The sequence below is a fragment of the Puccinia triticina genome, chromosome 9A (genome assembly GCF_026914185.1).
Source record: "Puccinia triticina chromosome 9A, complete sequence".
NCBI classification, from domain to species: domain Eukaryota; kingdom Fungi; phylum Basidiomycota; class Pucciniomycetes; order Pucciniales; family Pucciniaceae; genus Puccinia; species Puccinia triticina.
Window position 1 is genome coordinate 244,736 of NC_070566.1, and position 21,214 is coordinate 265,949.

At 43.1% G+C, this 21,214-nt stretch overlaps 1 protein-coding gene across 1 annotated transcript; it reads right to left on the reverse strand.

The window, feature by feature from the left end:
* Positions 1-9,014: 9,014 nt before the first annotated feature.
* PtA15_9A24 (uncharacterized protein) lies at positions 9,015-11,014 on the reverse strand (the record flags this gene model as incomplete). Its single annotated transcript, XM_053172439.1, has 5 exons — positions 9,015-9,092; positions 9,182-9,518; positions 9,602-10,134; positions 10,224-10,775; positions 10,856-11,014. The coding sequence occupies 5 exons, from the start codon at positions 11,012-11,014 to the stop codon at positions 9,015-9,017; spliced, it is 1,659 nt and encodes a 552-aa protein (XP_053023455.1).
* Positions 11,015-21,214: the final 10,200 nt, after the last annotated feature.

Below are 21,214 nucleotides of genomic sequence, written 5' to 3' on the forward strand. Positions count from 1 at the left end.
TGTGATCAGTTGCCAAATATCACCAATTTGGTAGTTTCTTGGTGTTTCTGCCACTATATCTCAGCGCAGCATGGGAATTCTTTCATGATACTGGTACAAAAATGATCAAATGGCCCTGAAGATTCATTGTGTACCTTGGATGACCACAAAACCCCCAAATGTAGCAGCCACAATGTGATCAGTTGCACTAATTTGGTAGTTTCTTGGTGTTTGTGCCACTATATCTCAGGCCAGCATGGGATTTCTTCCATGGTATTGGTACCAAAATGATCAAATTCCCCTGAAGATTCATTGTGTACCTTGAATGACCACAATACCCCCAAATGTAGCAGCCACACTGTGATCAGTTGCCAAATTAGTGATATTTGGCAACCATTCACATTGGAGCTGCTACATTTGGGGGTTTTGTGGTCATTCAAGGTACACAATTCATCTTTATCATTTTGGTACCAATATCATGGAAGAACTCCCACGCTGTGCTGAGATATGGTGGCAGAAACACCAAGAAACTACCAAATTAGTGATATTTGGCAACTGATCACATTGTGGCTGCTACATTTGGGGGTTTCAAGTTCATTCAAGGTACACAATGAATCTTCAGATGCATGTGATCATTTTGGTACCAATATCATGGAAGAACTCCCACGCTGCGCTGAGATATAGTGGCAGAAACACCAAGAAACTACCAAATTAGTGATATTTGGTAACTGATCACATTGTGGCTGCTACATTTGGGGGTTTTGTGGTCATCAAAGATACTCAATGAATGTTTGAGGGCATGTGATTATTTTGGTACCAATATCATGGAAGAAATCCCAGGCTGCTTTGAGATATAGTGGCAGAAACACCAAGAAACTACCAAATTAGTGATATTTGGCAACCGATCAGGTCGTAGGGCTACATTAGGGAGTTTCATGGTAATTTAAGGTACACAATGAATCCTTGGGGACTATTGATCATTTTGAAACCAATATCATGGAAGAACTCCCAGGTTGTGTTGAGATATAGTGGCATAAACACCAAGAACCTACCAAATTAGTGAGATTTGGCAACTGATGAGATTGTAGCTGCCACATTTGGGAGTTTTGTGGTCATGTAAGGTACACAATGGATCCTTGGGGGCTACTGAACATTTTGATACCAATATCATGGAAGAACCCCCAGGCTGTGTTGAGATATAGTGGCAGAAACACCAAGAAACTACCAAATTAGTGATATTTGGCAACTGATCAGGTCGTAGGGGCTACATTAGGGAGTTTCGTGGTCATTTAAGGTACACAATGAATCCTTGGGGACTATTGATCATTTTGAAACCAATATCATGGAAGAACTCCTGGGCTGTGTTGAGATATAGTGGCAGAAACAGCAAGAAACTACCAAATTAGTGATATTTGGCCACTGATCAGATTGTAGCAGCTACATTTGGGGATTTTGTGGTCATTCAAGGTACACAATGAATCTATGGGGGCTTTTCAAAATTTTGGTAGCAATTTCATGGAAAAATTCCCAGGCTGTGTTGAGATATAGTTGCAGAAAAACCAAGAAACTAACAAAGTAGTGAGATTTGGCAACTGATCAGATTGCAGCTGCTGCATAATGGATCTGACCCCAAAAACATTATTCCTGGGTTTTATATTCAGAAAAATAGTCCAACAAAATTTTATGTGGAAATATTCCTCATTAATCTTTGTTTGATAACAAAAGTAGATAAAAAAAAGAACCTGACAAAAATATGCTAAACCATGGTAAACTAATTTCAAAAAAGGCCTCCTATGCATGTAACACTTCAAGTATGATATGCAATATCTTGAGCAAGTTGAACCAACCAAATTAAAAATGTGTGCAGGATGGTATCATGAGAGGGGTCAGGGGTCAATGTTTTTCCTTTTTTGAAAAAAAAGTCAATTTGCAGACTTCTGATAACAGATCAATTGTTGAAGTAAAAAAAAAAGAAAAAAAAAATTGAGACCCCTCAGCCACCCTGGATTAATCCTAAAACTTGCAATTGTCAGAATTCTGGCTCATCTTCTTTGCTCACAGTCTTCCTTTTTCCATCACTGATTAGTGATGCCCTAACCCCCCTTTTTCTTAATCTATCATCTTCCATCACACTGTGTGATGTGGTATTTATTTCCATCAATTATTTATTGATGCTTTCCATCACAAGATTGTGATGTGTATTTTCTCTTTCCATTGTTAAGTTACAATGCCTTCCACATGTTAATGTTTCTTTAACATGTGTCTATCTCTCCTTCCATCTCATGTGAGATGTCTGTTTTGTTTGTTTTGTCACTTAGGCCCCCTTTGGATCTTGCAAGGGGGCTCTCTAGTTGTGACTACATATTTCCTCTGCTTGTATTTGAAATCAAATCATCAAGTCAGAGCATTTCAACCCTTGACCCACATCTTAAAAGCTCCTTGGTCCAATCCAAGCTCCCCTGTGATTGTCCCTCTCTTTGTCGCACCTTTTTCTTTGAATGAAAATTTGACAGCAATGTCTTTTTAGAAATTTATGAATGTTATCAGGCAAAAAAAAAATTCCTGCGGCTTGAAGCTAACACAAGGGGAAGGAGAGAGATTATAGAATGGTATTAAGGAGACATGGAAAACAGAGAAAGGTATCAAGAAGAATAATAAAAAAAAAATTGATCAATATAAATTGATCAATATACACTATATTGATCAATATACGACATTGCAAATTCATCCATCTTGGTAGTGGGGGGGGAAAACTCAGAAAGACTCCTGTACTCAAACTCAGAAAGCTGCAGGAGTGGATCAACACGATCCGGATCAATAGACTCAAAAACTCAAAACTTGATGATATTCCTCATTGTTTGGAGGTGGATACCATGCGGATCCTTCCTCCAAGTTTAGCTGAACTTGGATTCAGGCCTGCGACATGCCGCGCAACAAGCCCTCGTGCCCGCCGCGCCCGTACAACTAGGATGAGAGGATGAGAAACAAAAGAAGAGAAGAAAAAAAAAAAAAAAAAAAACAAGCAAAACTCAAAACAAAAACCAACCCACTCCACTGATACCTAGGACAAAATGTCTAAGACAAAAAGAAAAAGAAAACAACCAAAGTAATAAAGAAGTGAGGAAGAGAAGGGAGAATAATAGAAGAGAAAGAAAGAAAAGAGGGAGGGAAGGAATCCTTGGAGGTATGGAAGCTGTTGGTGGGGTCTTGCTGATCTTGATGTGTGGTCCGTGTGCCTTGATCTTGAGGCCCTGTACCCATATGGCCACCACAGCGCGCAGAGAACTGATGGTGTTTTGATTATCCAGATGAGCAGACTTTGTAGTAGAGATGGGCTTTCGCACACGGGTACCCATTGCGTGTGCGGGTACCCGCCCGAAATTTTGCAAATTCTGGACACCCGCACCCGCACCCGCACCCGCCAGGGCAAGTACCCGGGTGCTTGGGGGCAGGTACCCGGGTGTAGGGGCAAGTACTTGCTTGTAAAGCACCTTCTACTCGACTCAAAAACTCATTCTCATTTCTTTAGCAATATATCAAAAGTAAATTTATTTAATTTTTCAACTTTTTTACTAACTACTCTTCATTCTGATGACTCTTTTTTCTCTGTTGTTGCTTCCATTGATGCAAGATTCCGGGTTTAATCTTACCATTTCTCGAGTAAAATGCTACAGTCATTCCCCGAGTGACTGAAGATGCGTTGAGCCGGTGCCTTCAAGCCAAAACATAATTGCAAGGACCTTTCAACATCTACAGTTGTAGCTGATGAAGATGAACTTGAGTCAGTGATTGATCAAAGAAATAAAACAAAAACAATGAGTAAAACTACAAACCTGGACAGCTGAGCACGTCGAGTGCCATCTGAAGGATGTTGAGTTGTCTGTTAGTCTGCTACCATGATGTATCACCACAGTATGGAGGGCTGTTGGATTGACCCATGAGCACTACCAACCAACCACCCAGCTGGCAGCCACAAGCGTCTGTAGCCTAGTTGGTAAAGGCAGCACTCTAGTATGTGTCTCAGCATAGCTGAGGTCGTGAGTTCGACTCTCACCAGACACATCTTCATTTTACAGTCTCTACAGGTTATGAGCCCAGAGCTACCTGAGCGCTACTCGCTTACAATAGAGACTTGATGAATTTGTGAATGCTTACTTGTAAGACCACGCAAACCCCTATAAGCCTACATCTAGATCACGGGTTCAATCCCTACGCTGATCATCTTTCCTGGGTCTCATTCCCACTCTCTCTTGGGGTCAATCCCCACTTCCCATCATGTAGCAAGGGGGGGTGTTGAGTTGTCTGTTAGTCTGCTACCATGATGTATCACCACAGTATGGAGGGCTGTTGGATTGACCCATGAGCACTACCAACCAACCACCCAGCTGGCAGCCACAAGCGTCTGTAGCCTAGTTGGTAAAGGCAGCACTCTAGTATGTGTCTCAGCATAGCTGAGGTCGTGAGTTCGACTCTCACCAGACACATCTTCATTTTACAGTCTCTACAAAGGAGGCCTCCGTGATTGTTCCCGGGGCGTCCTTGTTGAATCCACCATTTCAGGGGGTCAACCGGTGATCCATCCTGAAGATGCAACCCGCCGGCAAGCCATATGTTGAGGGATCAGTCAAGGTGTTTGCTGAACGCGCTTTGGAGGCAGTGCTGAGCCCAGCAAGAATCCCTGTTGGAGGCTGTTTTGGCAGGAATCAGATCTGAGATGATGGCGGGTGAGGTAAGATCAGTGACTAACCTTGTGATGAGTATTGGGCTCTTGGGATAAGATTGGCGGAGCTGCAGGCTTGTAATAGGATTCCCACATCTCCCGGGTAAGCCGGATCCATTCGTCGATCCACTCAGGCTGCCACTTGGCAAGCTTGAAATATTCATCTTTGAAAGATGGATGCAGAACTTAAAAGAACAAAACATGTATGAGTTATCTATCTAATCAAAGATGAAGTAAGAAATCACCGACCCATAGCCACTTGATACAACGGAGAGCAGTCTGTGAGCGTATAGTACTTATTTGTTAATTGAAACCCTGCACGGCAGGCATTTTGCAAAGCTGGAGGGTAGCCGTCTTGCCTGTTGGAAATGGCATTTGATAGATGGGAAGTGATGTGGTCAATAAAAACAACAACTTGCGATATTTGAGCGGCCCCCCAAGTTGAAACTTGAAGAGTGATTTTGTGGAACGGCTCAAGGACCTCAACCAGGTCTTGCGCTAATTTTAAATTGGTCTGAGTGATTTGATGTTCTCAAGGAGGTCCATGGCGTCTGTCCTTCTGCCATTCCATGCTGTGCAAGTGATTTGATGTTGGTAGTTGTCAACAACTTAGAGGAAAAAAATCAAAAGAACTCACATTGCTTCCGAACATCGCAAGATACCATTCAATTGCACCAAAGTGGAGTTCCACCGGGTCTTCACATCGCGTTCGATGTTGTGAGGCTTTGGACATTTGTTTTCCCGGCAGAACTCCACAAAAACGGCCTTTGAGTTTGGGGACTTATTGAGCTTCCGAGAAATTGCTCGAAACTTCGATTGGAAATTTGTCAATCAGTTACAATTCAACACAAGACAATATTGAATGAGCGCTTACCTTAGCTAGGGTTTTTCTACACGATTGAGATGTGTAGAGGTCATCTTCTTCTTCATCGCTTTCCTCCAATTCAATATCTTCATCATTGATAAGATTGCATGCCAGCATTGAGTCATCCACGGATATGTCTTTGTCATTGCCTGGTTTGTCTTCATCTTCCTCATTATATTCGTCTATGTTAAACCTGTGAGCAATGAGTAAACAAAAATCAATGAAGTGAGATCAAGTGAGAAGAAAGAACCAAGAGAATACCTTTTGATCTGCTCGTCAGCCTCATTGTCTTTGTCTTCGTCGGAAACATCATTGATTGATAAGTAGTTGTTCTTTTTATTTTCTTTGTAGCTGCCAAACGGACGCAATACCACCTGAACGATTAAGTTCATTATGGGAGCAAAGCATCTAATCCACTGCCCCTCGCCTTTGATTTGGGGCCATTTGAATTTTCGGATCTCGTCGATCATTTTCTGGTTATTGGAAGCATTGTTGGTGACAAAACCACATATCTGTGACACAAAAATTGCACAGTCAGCAGCGTAGCAAGTAGAAATGTGAAGTAATGAACTTGCCTTGTTCTGCAACCCAAATTTCTCCACGATAAGCCGGACGGTGTCAGCGAGATAGATTCCAGTATGACTTTATTTTAACAACACAAAGTCAAGAGGCATTGCCTCTAGATCATAACAACCTGCGGCATCCTCAACCAAGCAATATACAACTGTCCCTAAAATTTCGAAACCGTTAGGTGACTGCCAACAGTCAAGACCTAAATATAGTGCCCCTTTGTGCTTCTAAAAAATTATTGATCAAATCAGGTGGGGAAGATAAATTCAAATAATGAAATGAGAAAATACCTCAAGCTTTTCAATGAATGATTCCTGAACTGCAGTATATAACCTGCCAATGTCACAAGACACTGTCTTTCTTGTTGGTAAATTCTTGAAAACCTTGGGGTGTAAGAGAGCTTGATGCAAGGTTTCAGTGAGAGCCAAAAACGGTTGAGCAGCCTCAGCACACCAGATTGCACAGAGTTGTGGCACCTGTGAGGGTTTTCATGTCAGACTAGAATGGGGGAATGGATTATAAAACAAAATGCCAGACTTGCCTCCTGCGGATCAATATCACCAGTGCCCAAGACTCCCACAGCGGCCAGATTTTGTTCATTCTTCTTGGCATCTTGTTGTTTCTTGAGGCAAGTTGCAACATGCTTCAAGAGATTAGACGGAGATGTGTCATGGATTGGACGGTGAATGGTACTACCACACCTTCAAATTGAAAAGAATCCAGCAGATTCAGTTCGCCAATTGATCAACCAGAGACAATTAGAAATACCTACTGACATCTTACAAGAGTATGATATCATCCTGCGATTGTTTTTGTCAAGTTGATTCAACAGTTGCGGTGGATTATAGGAAGTGTAACACGAGCTGAGTTGGTTGCTATGCACTCTCAGTGCCCTTTCTGCAAAAAAAACCATTTGTTGTTTCACGAATTGTATATTCCAATGAATGACAGTTTTAAAGAAGAAGAAAACCTACTTAGCCCTTGCTCATCGGTCATTCCCTGAGACTTTGAACAATCGGTGGCTGTTGGGTCTTCATCAGAATCATCGACGACTAAGGTCTTCCTTCCTTGTTGTTCCTGTGGGTGAGGATTTTGCAATCGGGAAGATATGCTAGGGCTTGAGGAGTTGGTTGATCCGGGGGGCTTGCGACGCTTCCTGGTGTGGGCGGCCATGGCGAGGTTCTGAGTTGATATGTAGCAGCGGTGAGCTTCAGCCAAACTCCAAGACCAGGTCGGGCGGGCATATTATGTAATATGTATATATATGATGCATATACATATGTGCTGTGCACAATATCTCTGGCCAAAATGGCCCACCAGGAGGGGCGGGTACCCATTTTTTTCCTTCCCAAAATATTGACACCCACACCCGCACCCGGCACCCGCCGGCGGGTGCTGAGTGGGTGTTCCAGGTACCTGCCAGCGGGTACCGGGTACCTGCAAACGGGTACTTAAGTGCCATCTCTACTTTGTAGCTAGTACAACTGAGGGACAAGTTGTGGGCAGAATGTGAACAAACATATTCATCTGGAGGGAGGAAGAAAGAGTGACAGATGTGTGAAAGGGAGAGAAATGGACCCTGGGCAGTTTCAGTTTCAACATTTTTGACTGGAGGAATCACTACAATTGAAGAGGCAGCCTGTGATTGGAGGCATTCCTCCAGTCAGAGCTGTGCAATTGTTGGGATTCCTACAACCAGACCCTCAGAGGTCAATTTTACTCACATCACAGCAGTTGTCCTGTTGTATTACGTGTAATCTAACAGTACAAATTTGGTGCAAACAAGAAAACCCCCGGGTCACAGGTGTATGGAAAGTACCTGTACCAAATTATTGCCTTTTGTTCAGCCCAAGATCCTGGAACCTGCACCCGCACCTGGCACCTGTAGATGAGTACTTGTTGTAGGCCGGAAAGTACTCCCCTACAGGTGCTGAGTAGTTGCCAAGGAGTACTTTGTGCAATATCTATGACTAAGCATGAATTACACTGCTACAACAGATGGCATGTTTGATGGTTACCGAAGAAAGTATGCCTAGAAGTATCTCAATTGCCACAGCCTCATGCTGTGATGTTAACTCACCAGATTATACAAGCACAGCTACAGCAGAGAGTGATATCAGTTGAAAATAATATCAAGCTAGCACACGACTGATTTCAAACTGACCCACAACTCATATCTGGCAGTTTTCCTGAAAGAAATTCCCATCTGGCACTCTGAAAAGTGCCACCATTCCCCCCCCCCCCTGGTGATCCGCTCAAAAACAGCAACAATCACAACGGGCCCTTTTTTGCTTGTTGCTCTGGCACAGCTGGAGGTTCATCCATAGGGCCTTTGGGTCTTTGGGGATATTTTCAACTGCTGTGTGTATTGTGCAAATTATGTGCTCTTCTGTTGTGTTCTTATTAAATTAGAAATACACCAAAACTTAGATCTAGGTTTCCACATTTGTGTGGATTTAAGTAACTTGGATGAATAATCACAGCATGTCCCTTTACATCACGTAAAAGATCATCTTTTGGCCTGATAATTTGGAATTATACTGCCATTGGCCAAGCTTTATGACAACTTACTTACAAAATATTATCTTAAGAGAATTTGTTTTATAACATATAAGGGCAGTGTGTTTTAAACATTACACTGCCAAACACGAAATTCTCATCTTCGCTTCAATGGATCTCTTCTTGAATCAAAAGAACTTCTAGGAAGATTTCCAAACATGGGCCTAACTTTGGATCTCTCTGCTTTTGCCTTCGGCCAGACAGTCTTTGGGACAATTTTCAAAGTGTCTAGTTGGCTGGGCAGCTCGAGATGTTTCTGTTTCTGGGTGTTCTGGTCAAGCAAAAATAAGACAAGCTCGCCCTGGGGAGAATAGGTATCGGTCAAGGGAGGTCATGAGGTATATCAAACATCGAATCAACTAAGCTCGACACGACATTGCATGGGTGATCACGAATGGCCTAACAAATATGTTGTACATCAGAAACCCGTTCTTGTATGTGACTGTCCAAGCTGAACAGAAACCTAAACAGTTGAGAGAGGAACTCACTTGAAGCAGTTGTTCCTTCAATTGGTTTGGTAAAGAGGACGGGCTTCTCGAATAAATATCGATCCCAGTAGGTGTGAGCAAAGTCTGGCGGAAAAATGTGATCACCCAATCTGGTCCTGAGTTTTTCCCATCATCAAACCCGTTCCCTGAGCCCGACAGATTATACCCAATCACCTGCCAGTCACTACTTAGCAATCTCAACAGTCCCTTCCCTCTCCACCTCCATTCTACTAATTGGTCCTCCTCATTGTTGTCGCTTTTCGGCCGATCAATTCCTTCGATTTGCTTTCGTTTCGAGCTAGGTTTATCTGTCAGGGATCCGTGATACTCGACCAAACTGGCTTCCGTGGTAAAGTTGTATGTTTGAGAATTCATACCAAACCTGTCCAATGCACAAAAGACTCTAAGAAAGATGCTTACTCATACATCACGCTTGATGCTTCGTTATCCAGATTGGAATAACTGATTGTTGCATTTTTCTTATTTTTCCAAAATGGTAATGAACTTGAAACAATAAACCAGGTTTGATTTGTGAATCGATCAATCGGGAACTGACTCCATTTGAATCTTTCGCCCTTTGGATTCTTGTTGGTATCTTGGCTTGGTTGAAAGTTCAGACTGGCGAGTTCGATTGGCATCGATGAGCATGAAGAAGATGTATGTTGGCTGAGACCTTCAAAATGATCACTGGCGGAAGTTGCGGTTACATAATTTGGTGACGTTACATGGGACCAAAACGGATGCTGCCACCAGAGTCCGGGGATTCGTACCGCCGAAACCTTTCCCCTTGGCTGTAGGATTGGGTTGTCCTCAGATGCAGGAATCAGATACCACAGGGTTGGAACATTATGAGCTTTCAGGTAGTCGAAACTCTTGTCGTAGTTCAATCCCACCCGGTCGGATCCATGAGAGTCGTCAGATAAAGTCAATCTGCCATCCAATGCTATGATTAACTGATCAAAGTATCGCGCTTTTGATAAGCTGGATTCCAGTGAAGATAATACCACTGAAAGAAGAGTGCAAATAGAGTGAAGAAACCTACTTGCAAGATTGGTGGACTTGGATAGGGTGTCGACCACCCCTTCCTGATTGACGCCGAGTTGACTTCAAAAAGAGCTCCATAGGAGATTGCGAGTCTGATATTTCTTTCAGCCTTAGTCCATACCGCGGGTGCTGCTTGAAGGTCGAGGTCAGGGTTGAAGAGCAAACAAAGGTCGAAGTGCCCAATGACCTCAGGTCGATATTTGTTGATCAGCATATACTGGGAATCGAAATAGGCCTCGCAAAGCTGATAGACTGGCTCGAGTGAGTGATTTTTTGAGTCAAAAGACAGCACGGCTTGATCGAACGTTGGCCGATCGAAGTCGATTGGGATTTGGTTGACGTGGTGGACGCTCCCGACTAGATAATCTAAGATATCACGATGCCGAGCGAGGGTCCGGTCGAGTAGCTCGAAGGTGTTCGACGGTTCGATCAGCTCGGTCTCTACTCCAACCAGAAGACCGATCTTAGAAGAATAAAGTTGTTTGAGTCGACCAGCTTCGGCTATAAAACGGTCAAACTGCTCGCTGAGTTCGCAAGGCTGTATTTCACTCTGGATGGGATCGATACGATGACAGGTCAGAGCTGATCCACCGGCTGAGCAACAGAAGTCTTGGCTTGAGACGAACGAACCTCCTCTGGATAAAGATCTTGAACCCGATCTCGCGGCATATGCTCGGAAAGGCCATAACTGATAAAACCTCGGTCTATAGCAGTCCGGATGACCGAATCGAGCGTTCCGGTGGCATGTTTGCAGAACTGGCCAGAGTGAGAATGAAGACTGACAGGCATCTCAGGCCACCTTGATAAAATTTTTAGCTTTGGTTGCAAGTGCTCTCCGCCGCCCGGAGCTTGGTCCAAATTATTCGGACAAAATTGTTCGGGGGATTAATACAACGCTGAAACATTCCGAGATATCCACACACTCGAAATGCCCACTTTCAGAGTCACTCGACAGCATTCTCTGAATATACATTCATGGCAGTCCGTAATCTCCTTTCTTAGCTGCTCAGCGTGGCACTAACTTGACACAAGTCCCCCCTGGTGGGAGGTTCGCTGTGGCTGGCCGCGAAGCGGCCCCTCCCGCAGGGAGGGACTTGTGCACAAAGTCAAAATTTTGGCTGAGAAAGAAATCACCAATGGCTGGAGGAATAATACTTAGCATCACCCAGCCTCCCCCTCAGCTCCTGTGGACCTGCCCCAGAGCCAAATTACACTTCTCAATCTCAGCTTTCAAATGGCACTGGTCTCATCTCCCCAATCCTTATCATTTTTGCTGTGCTAATGTTTTAAAATTAAAAAAACGCAAAGGAATGTAAACCAAGGAATTACAACCATCATGCCTTGTGGATATTGGATTCACAAGCCTGCAGATATCTGCAGATCCTACACCTGTAGCCACCCAATTGTTGCAGATAGGATATTCAATTGTGCATATTATCAGAAAATCCAAAATTGGATCTTCAGTGCAATGGAATATCCTCCAGGATTCCTTTGACCTCCAAAACGGATTCCTTCAATCAGTTTTGGAGTTCATGCCTCAAAAACTTGGGGGAGGGTGCCCATCAGTACTGCCAAGAAAACTGCCTATTCAGTTTTTCTTGTACATATTTTGGTGAATTTTAAATTGTGTTTTTGTGTTTTTAGGATTGAAAATCCTTCCTTTGTCTGCCAGCCTGCAGACATTATTCATTATAAGCCTCTCCTACACCCGGGGAGTCCTTTGACGAGGAGATCTTGAGGAATCCTTGTGAATTCTCCGTAGTGCCCCTGCACAAGGTTGTACCAGCGGCTGCTGGTCCACACGTTCACCTGATCTCCACCAAGTGGATCATGGGGGCACCTTGTGATGGCCCCGAGGATTCCACGGTGTGGTAGACGGAAAAGTGGAAAAATAAAAAGTTTTTTCTAAGTCACATAATTACTCATACTAGGCCTCAAGATACCATCAAATGGATTCTATGGCCAATTTTACCCCTAGTCACCACTGGAAGCGTCACTGGAGCCCCTCTGGTTTGGAACCTACACTTCCTTGGACACGGGACACCCATCACACGTTCAACATACCCAGTCACCAACCTGTCACAAGCTTCAAGACAAGGATCACAGAATTATGCTTATACACATCACAGGATACAAACATACATCTCCCCATCAGAATACAATCATTACATATTATCAAGTACTCTTCTATTTCCATATTATGATGTCATCACACACTGACTCTGCAGCCTCAGACTTCATTTATGCACACCCTGCATCCACCTGTCAAATCATGCAGTCTACTGTCACTTTACGCAGCCTTCATGCGGCCCTACTGCATTCTTATGACATCATTTATGTACCCCTGACACAGTATGACATCATTTGTATCTACTCCCACCAGCTAAAATCCCTCACCCTGTTGTCCAGATCAGCTGAAACCCTAACCCACAAGCCCTCTGGGGCTCCACTTCTGTCTATATAAGGAGCTCTCTCCTCCCCAGTTGTCAGCTCCTCAACTCAGTACTCCCCAGTTATTTACATACCACCTTCACACTTACCATCACATCTATACCTCCCCACAACCCTCATATTTGCAAATAACTACTGAACTCACTCTCAACTCTCACATACCTGTCATCGAACAACTTCATCTGGAACTAGACCAGACCTATCATTTGATTAAAACTTGCCAAGCTTAGCTTGGTGGGTCTTGTTGACTGATAGCATAGAAGGGCAGAGTTTGCACCTCCATCATCCCCTTCTCCATTCAGCAAAAGGTTCTCAGGAGCACTTTTGAGTCTTACAAGGGAGTCCCCAACGTGATAGGATAATCTTGTTCGATCAACAACGTATAACCGATTTCAATCAAAATACCAAAACCTTGTCAACGGATCTCAACTCTGTGCGGCTAAAGGAATCAAATTCATCACCAAATCTATCAAACTCAATGGCATATTCAGTTATTCTGTTGGACAACTAGTAAAATTTTAGGAACCATCCAAAGGACCAATCACAAACCTCAGAGAAGAACACATAACTACCGGACCTGAAAGGAGTTTTTTCGAAGGAAGCGGCTGATTATATACTGGAAGACGGTGTGTTGTACCAAAGGATCCGGATAATTAGATACCATTAGAAGAAAGACTCTGGAACCCACTCAAAGGAAGCAGCCAATTATATACTGAAAGACGGTGTGTCGTACCTAAGGATTCAGATAATTAGGATACTTTTTGAAGAACACTCCCAGAACGGTAAAGTTATTTATATCAATTATCAAAAGAAAACCCCCAATTTGCCCTGGTAAAGAGACCAGAGACCAGATATTCTTGTTTCTTTTTCAGAGCATAGTAACAGTTAGCAGCAGATCATTGTAATATGAAACTACAAGATCAACAACAATCAACATGAATATAGCGTTTGGCGTAACAGATTTTGAGGATACAATTAATTCAAGAACCACTTCAAGGACAAGACCATTTACGAGAACTCCGGCTATGATTGGGAATACGATAACTACAATGCCAACTCAAACAAGGAAAGAAAGCAAAACAAGATCAGATAATCAATTCAGATATCCCACTGAAGAGGACTTACCTGACTTAGATGAAACTCAACCAAAACAAGGCACTTCACAAGAAACAATGACACAACAACAAAAAACTGCTCAGTCACCACATCCTTGGATACCGGTTCAGCAAAATCATCCTTTCTATCAACAACCATCATATTATTGGCCTCAAAAACAACAACACTATCAGTCTACCTATCAACAATCAAATTACCCACCAGGATTTATTGAGGACAATGAACTATTCTACAATGGAAATCAATTCTTTGACTTCCTACGGAGATACGAAAGGGGAGCAGATTGGTTTGGTTCAACAAAATTTCAAAGAGCTCTTCAGATTGGACAATTCATACAAACAGAGGAACTGAAGTGCCAAATCGAGGATATGGACGGTTACGAAGAATGCGACTGGGATACCCTGCGTACGGCAATGATTGACACCTGGGGAGAATTTGATGCTTCAGTTTTGTACACCAAGAAGGATCTATTCAAGGTAGCAGGACTACAGGCCCAACAAGGAATCTTAAACTACCAGACTTACAGAAGATACCTTGGAAAATTCAACGCAATACTCAATTACATGATGGAATCCTACCAGGTTTGGAAGAAAGAAGAAGCCAGTGTTTTATTCTTAAGTTCCTTCTCGAGAGAAAGTCAGGAAAACATCGAACAAACCTTATTCAACAACGGCCAGCTTTGAAAAGGGAAAAGTGGGAAATATGAAGTTACCAAATGGAATCACCTGGTTGCCGCTGCCAAAACGGAAGTTATGCGGATAGAGGAAGTTTTCCGGAAACAAATCCAACACCTGCAGAAAGAGCTTACTGAACTCCAAAAACAAGCAAACACTCAGGGCTTAAAGTTATCTCCGGATTACAACTATCCCCTCAAATTCTCAGAAAAACCACTCAAACACGTCCTGGAACCGGCAATCGAAATCACAAATCCTGTGACAGATATGGTGGAACCAATAACAAATGTTACAAAACCTACGTCAGAACTTACAGAAACAGAACCACAGACTTACTCTCAGGAATCAGTTTTTGAAACAACAGCTTCAACAATCCAGCTATCAGATATGGCAACAAACCAGAAACCATCAATGGTGTACTTCATGGATACAGTAATGGAGCTTAAACACACTGTTATTGAGATACTGGAATTTGACTCTGACAGGGTGAATACGGCTATCAGCGTGAATCAGGAAGAAATCTCAGATCAATCTGTTCAGAAAATCAAAACCTTGGATCATCAGCCACATCAACTCAACAACAAATATAAGTCAAAAATTGAAGATTCCCATCTTACAGAAACAACTCAGCAAGATCCACAATTTCCATGCTCCACTGAAATCAGTTGGATTGAACATATTCACAAAATTCAAAGCAAGATTTTCAACAAGCACCTTTTCAAACCTCACTTGGATCAACATGAAGGATCCTTTAACAAACCCTTACCTCAAGACCCAGGGACCGCAGTTACAGCCCCTGAAGCAAAGGAAAAAAACATCATCAGTCTATGCAACCCAGATAATCATCCTACCAATCTAAAACCAACAAACCCACAAATTTCAGTCAAGCTGAATCCGCTTTGTCCACCTGCTGAAGAAATATTCAAGACTCCATCCATTGGGCCCAGCTCCTCCGGATATCACCAGGAATGAATTAAAAACAAAACAAGAATTGGACAGATCCATTAACAACCTATCTCAACCCAAATCACAAAACAAAGAATTTCTTCTCTTATTTTACTTACTCAAGAAGCTCATTTTTCAACCAACTCTCAAGATTCCACTGGATCACTTTGGAAAACTTCAGGCCGCATTCAACCACCCAAGGCTCCTTGTTGGAATTGGTTAACAATTTCTCATTTTTCTCTTTTTCTTTTCTAAAATTATCAAAACTGGATATCAGCTCTAAATTCTCAAATTCTTGGGGCTTAAATCTTTCAAGTTGGGGGAGGAGCCCCCATTCTTTCACGACTTACTCTTTCATGAACTTCCTCCTTCCTTCACTCTCAATACTACTTTCCCTCAAAATTTCACAAAAATCTCTACCTCCTAGGCATGAGACTAAACTGTCCAAACAAGCAAAAAGACCATCATATCAGTCATTTTTTTAAGTTGGGGGAGGAACTCACTCCTGTTATTTAGTCATTCTTTTCCCACCTTCCTCCCTCCACTCTTCTTTCCTTAACTTTTTTCTATTCTCCACCTCTCTTTTCCAATCACAAATTCCAACTTAAATTCACTCCTTCAGAACTCACTCTTTTTTTTACTCCCTTTTTTTTCTTGACCCAACTCTCAACTCACTTTCTTCAAGGTTGAGGACAACCTGCTAAGTTGGGGGAGGGGGCTTTCAATTCCGTCTTGGATTCCTTTTTTTTTTTTTCGGCAAGAGGTCACTTTACAACGGTTAGATCAATACTATCTACTACAACTATGTGTTTGACTCGAGCTGGATGGACTGCTCGGCGTCAGTCGGATCGATCACAAAAGTGCTGGTCACTATCCGGGCGCTGGTCAGTATCTGGGCATTGGCAGCGAGCACGACGGGCCCGCAAATCAGCGGATCGTTTGAAGGGATCAAGCCAATCAGTACCCAGGAGCGGATATCTGGATCAACCAGGACCCAACATGGTCGGATAGAAATTAATAAACTTACTTTGTTCACCTGATTGACGGCGGATCCGGATCAACCAGCATCCAAAGCTTGTGTGGACACGACGGCCTCTCGAATCCGCCAATTGTTTGAAGGCGTCAAGCCGGGCTTCAGTTCAACAGAGCCACAATGAGGTTATGCACTGGCGCGGTATAGACTGGGCGGCAGCGGCCGGTAATGGAATACGAAAACTATAAGCTAGTCGGAAAGAAAAATGCGGGAAGAGCCCCCAACGTCGAGGCTCTATTACGGATTGCTGTCATCACAAGGGTAGTATAGTATGGGTGGGATGATGAGCAAGTGAGGAGAGGCACTGGGAAGAGGCCTCTTTTATACCTTCTCAGTCCCTCAGAGGACCACTCACTTAGACCCCAAACGCGAAACAAAGACTCCTATTCACCCTGACAGCTAGACCCACGGACAACGGCATCGAACAAGGGTCGACTTCAGATCGGGCCGAATTGAATAATAGCAAAAGCACACGCCGTCCAGCTCAAACGACGGCCTTGGTGGCAGCGAGGCACGATCTGACAGCTGCTGTTTACATCAATCAGTCCAAGTAAATAGTGGCACCGGGATCAGACGAGCCGTTTGACAGGTCCAACAGGTGGCATACTGAAGCTGCAGATCAAGGATTCAAGCCAGGTTTGGGTCGATTGAGGTCGGCAAGATCGGAATTAGTTGGAAGTTGAACATATATCCATACCCCCCCCCCCCCCCCCCCTATGGGGTAAGTGTGAGGATCAGGCTACTACCAATTCACTATTTATTGGCTATGAAGTTTAATCCAAGAGGACAACTCGCCAATGCTTGGATAGTAACTAGATGTAAGGTTCTAAGCAATGTGCAAATAGAAACCTTCTAAGGATAACTCAGATCGTTTGTTCTTGATTTTGTTGATAATGATAATTTAGATTTCTGAGGAAATGATGATAAAGAATATTCCAATGGAGAAAGAGAGGAAAGAAAGAACAACCGGATTCAAAGAGAAAAAGATAAAGACAAAGTTTGCGGAAGCATACGATGACGACATGAATGTTAATGAAAAGACGTCATGAATCATGCGCGATGTTATCTGATTACAAAAGCCAAGGAGATCCAACGCCGATCATCCTGTTAGTCAGCTTTAACGGATAACAAGTAAAGAACGTGTTAATACATAATCAACAAGATATTCGTTACAAAATAAGCCTTGCCTACTACTCCTTATTAACATTTACCTTACTCTTCTTGTTATTCCTTTTCTTCTTTATCTCCGACAAACTTTGAAATTCGTCCAGAAATTTATTAGCAGCCACTGGAATGTGATTCTGAGACACCCAAGTGTCTTCCCCCGGCGTTGAATTGTGCCATGCAATTAAATAATCCAGCTTACCCTTAGAAACAATCCTGACATCGAGAACGGCCTTAATCCTAGTCCAGTCTACAACTTGTTCATCAGTGTAATACTTTTCCTTAATACCCAAATTTGACAACCGACCTGGAACGCTTGAGGGAGTCACATAACGAGTCAGCAAGGAAACGTTAAATACAGGATGAAGTTTAGGATAATCAGCGGCTAAATCTAATTCCACTGCGTTCGGGCCTACCATATTAATAACTTTGAATGGTCCGATGTATCTGTAGTCTAACTTTGAGTTAACACGACGTGATTGAATGAACTTTTGCAACAACAAAACCTGCTCGCCTTCCTGGTACACCGGAGCCTCTTGCTTACCTTTATTATAGTATTCTGCTTGTTTAATCCGCGCTTGTCGCAGACATTCAGTCGCAGTTTCCTGGGTCACTTGCAAGTCAGCTATGAAGTCATCTAAACTCTTGCGGCCCGTGTTCTCAGTCATAATATTAAATCAGGGGTGAAAACCATAAGAAAAGAAGAAAGGTGAAATTTTCAGACTTGCTGAATCCGTATTATTTATGGAGAATTCCGCCATGTCCAGGAATTTGTCCCAATTATCTTGAGAGTATGAACAAAAATGGTGTAAATAATCTTCGACCACTTGATTCATTTGCTTGGTTTGCCCATCTGTCTGTGGGTGATAAGCCGTGGAAAGAGCCGACCTGACACTTAGAGATTTCATCAGCTCTCTCCAGAAATCGCTAACAAAGGCAGAACCCCTGTCAGACACAATTATGGTGTTCAAAGTTGGTTTGCATAATTTTATGCATGCATAAATCATAAAATCATAAAATCTTTTTTGCAGGGGATATGACTGTCTGATTATGTGATACAAAATTTCCTCACCAAAATATTTTTATGATTTTATGATTTATGCATGCATAAAATTATGCAAACCAACTTTGAACACCATAAATCTTGTCTGGAAGACCGTGCAAACGGAAAACATGCTTCTTAAATAATGAAGCCAAAACCGCCGAAGAAGAAGCCTCCTTGCACGGTATAAAATGCGTCAGCTTGCTAAGCAAATCAATCACAACTAAGATAGAGTCAAATCCCCCAGACAGAGGTAACTTTACAATCATATCCATCCCAATCACGCTCCAGGGTTTAGGAGTCGCGACAATGGAAACTAACTTGCCGTCCGGGGCCCTTCGCCTGGCCTTCACACGCTGACAAGAATCGCAACTATTGACATACTGGATAACCGATGACCTCACCCCCGGCCAGGAAAACGTCCTGGTCAAGGTTGACAACGTTTTGGCGATGCCCGGATGGCCCATAGCGGGCGTATCATGATACATCACTAAAATCCTGCCTTGCAAGGAGATTGGCACGCAAACTCTGCTGTTGTGCCAATAAACACCGTCAGTCAACAAGACATGTCTGTTAGTCAATTCCTTGGGAGTATAGAATGGAGAAAAATAAGACAACAGCGCCTGAGTTGGCCGCTGGAAGAATAAATCATGAGAGGTTAAGGGGGAGCCAGCCATTCCGTCACTGATTGCACTGCACGAAACCATACGTTTAGTAATCAAATTCGCGTCTCCACTTACAATCCTCCCCTCGCAGTAGTCATTGCGACGGCTAGGCCCATCCGCTGGATTTTTAGAACCATTAATGTGATAGATCAGCCTATTAAAATTATCCAAAAATAAAGCCCAGCGAGCCTGCTTCGGTGACAAGTACTTAGCAGTTTTAAAGTATAAGAGGTTCGAGTGGTCTGAGTACATGGTAACGGGTTTAACTAAGGTTCCGATCCGGACCCCGATGATCCGGTGATACCCGACCGGATACCGGGTCGGGTCGGGTCACGGGATGGGTCCAGAGATACCCGGTATCCGGTCGGGTATTTCTGTATACTTAGGAGAGGGGCAGAGGAGAGACATTGTTCGCCTTCAATCCTCTGCTGCAACATGGCAGCGGAACCTCTCAAAAGAGAGGACTTTCTGACTACTTTGTTTGCAAAGACAACTGATATATGAAAGAAAAAAAGCTACAAAGTTGGTAATTTGATGGTATTGACATTGATGATGGCTTCAGCTAGCCAGTCTTTTAGACAGATCAGGGACTCAAGAGTTTCGACTTTCATCCGATTTCGTGTATAGTCCTGGATGTATCGACCGGCAGAGAAAGCTCTCTCGGTTGGAGCACTGGATGCAGGTACCGAGAGGTATGTTCGAGCCATTGTCGCAAGGGTTGGAAACTGTTTGGAGTGCGTTTTCCAGAAGACTAGAGGATCGCAAGATTCCTCTTTGCATTCAGAGCTCAGATAGTAATCGACCTCTTCATCCAGCGACGACATCTTTCGTTTCTTTTTTTTGAAAAGGCTAGACTTCAATGTGTTCTTAGGCGCTGTTTCGGAAGGTTCGTCTGTTATGTGGTCTTTGTTGTATCTGTTATTCATGTACTTCTTGGCTTCACTCCGAAAGTCGTTGATAATTGATTTCCTGCTGCGAGTCATCATTGCAAGGACTTCTGGAGAAAGGATGTCCATCTTGATGCGTGGGTCAAGCAAAGTTGAGCATAGATAAACAGGTTTGTTGATTGCTGAATTGAAATATCCCTTCAGCTTGTCGAGCATATCTTGTGCGGCCGGAATCAGTCCCTGAGCGCCATATTTCTTAGAAGCCTATACGTTAGGAAAAGTTTGACAAGTACAATGATTATTAATACTGATACAAGCTTAGACGAGATTGAAAAGAGTCGTACCTCTGTAAGCTTTTCCATAAAACAAATGTATACCGGTGCTGCAAGGACCAAAGTCGGAGTTTTTTCGGGCGAGATTGTATCTGTTGCTTCTTCAAGAGGCTCCAAGAAATTACAGAGTAGCTTGACTTTATCCCATTCCCCTGGTGTAAGGTCGTACTTCTCACTCAAGTTGTGGGCTTCGCAAAATTCCGCAATACAAGCTCGAAGACTATATGCCCTCCTGAGCATGTGAAACTTCGAATTCCATCGGGTCGCTACATCATCAATCATCAATAATTTTTTCCCCATCAAGCGAATAGTGATTTCTAAGAATGCAGCTTTTTTTTGAGGGGAGCGCTTTAAGAAGGTTGTGAGGCTGCTGATTCGAGAAACAACGCTTTTGAATTCTATCGGATCTGCCACTGGTTCATCATTGAGGATGCTTGATAGTCCCTGCGGAACTTCGGGTGGTGGTGGCGGTGGTTGGGAGAGAGATTTTATTCCTGCTTGCGCGGCGAGGTTGATCACATGCGCCATACAACCAAGCATACAATTTTGACTATTGAACTGAATTTGAGTCGATATATAGGAGCTCATTGTGCTGTTGTTTGTCGCATTGTCGGCTGTGATACAGAATACCTTATTGGTAATGTCAAAAGACTTCAGCACCTCTATTAAGTGCTTTCCTA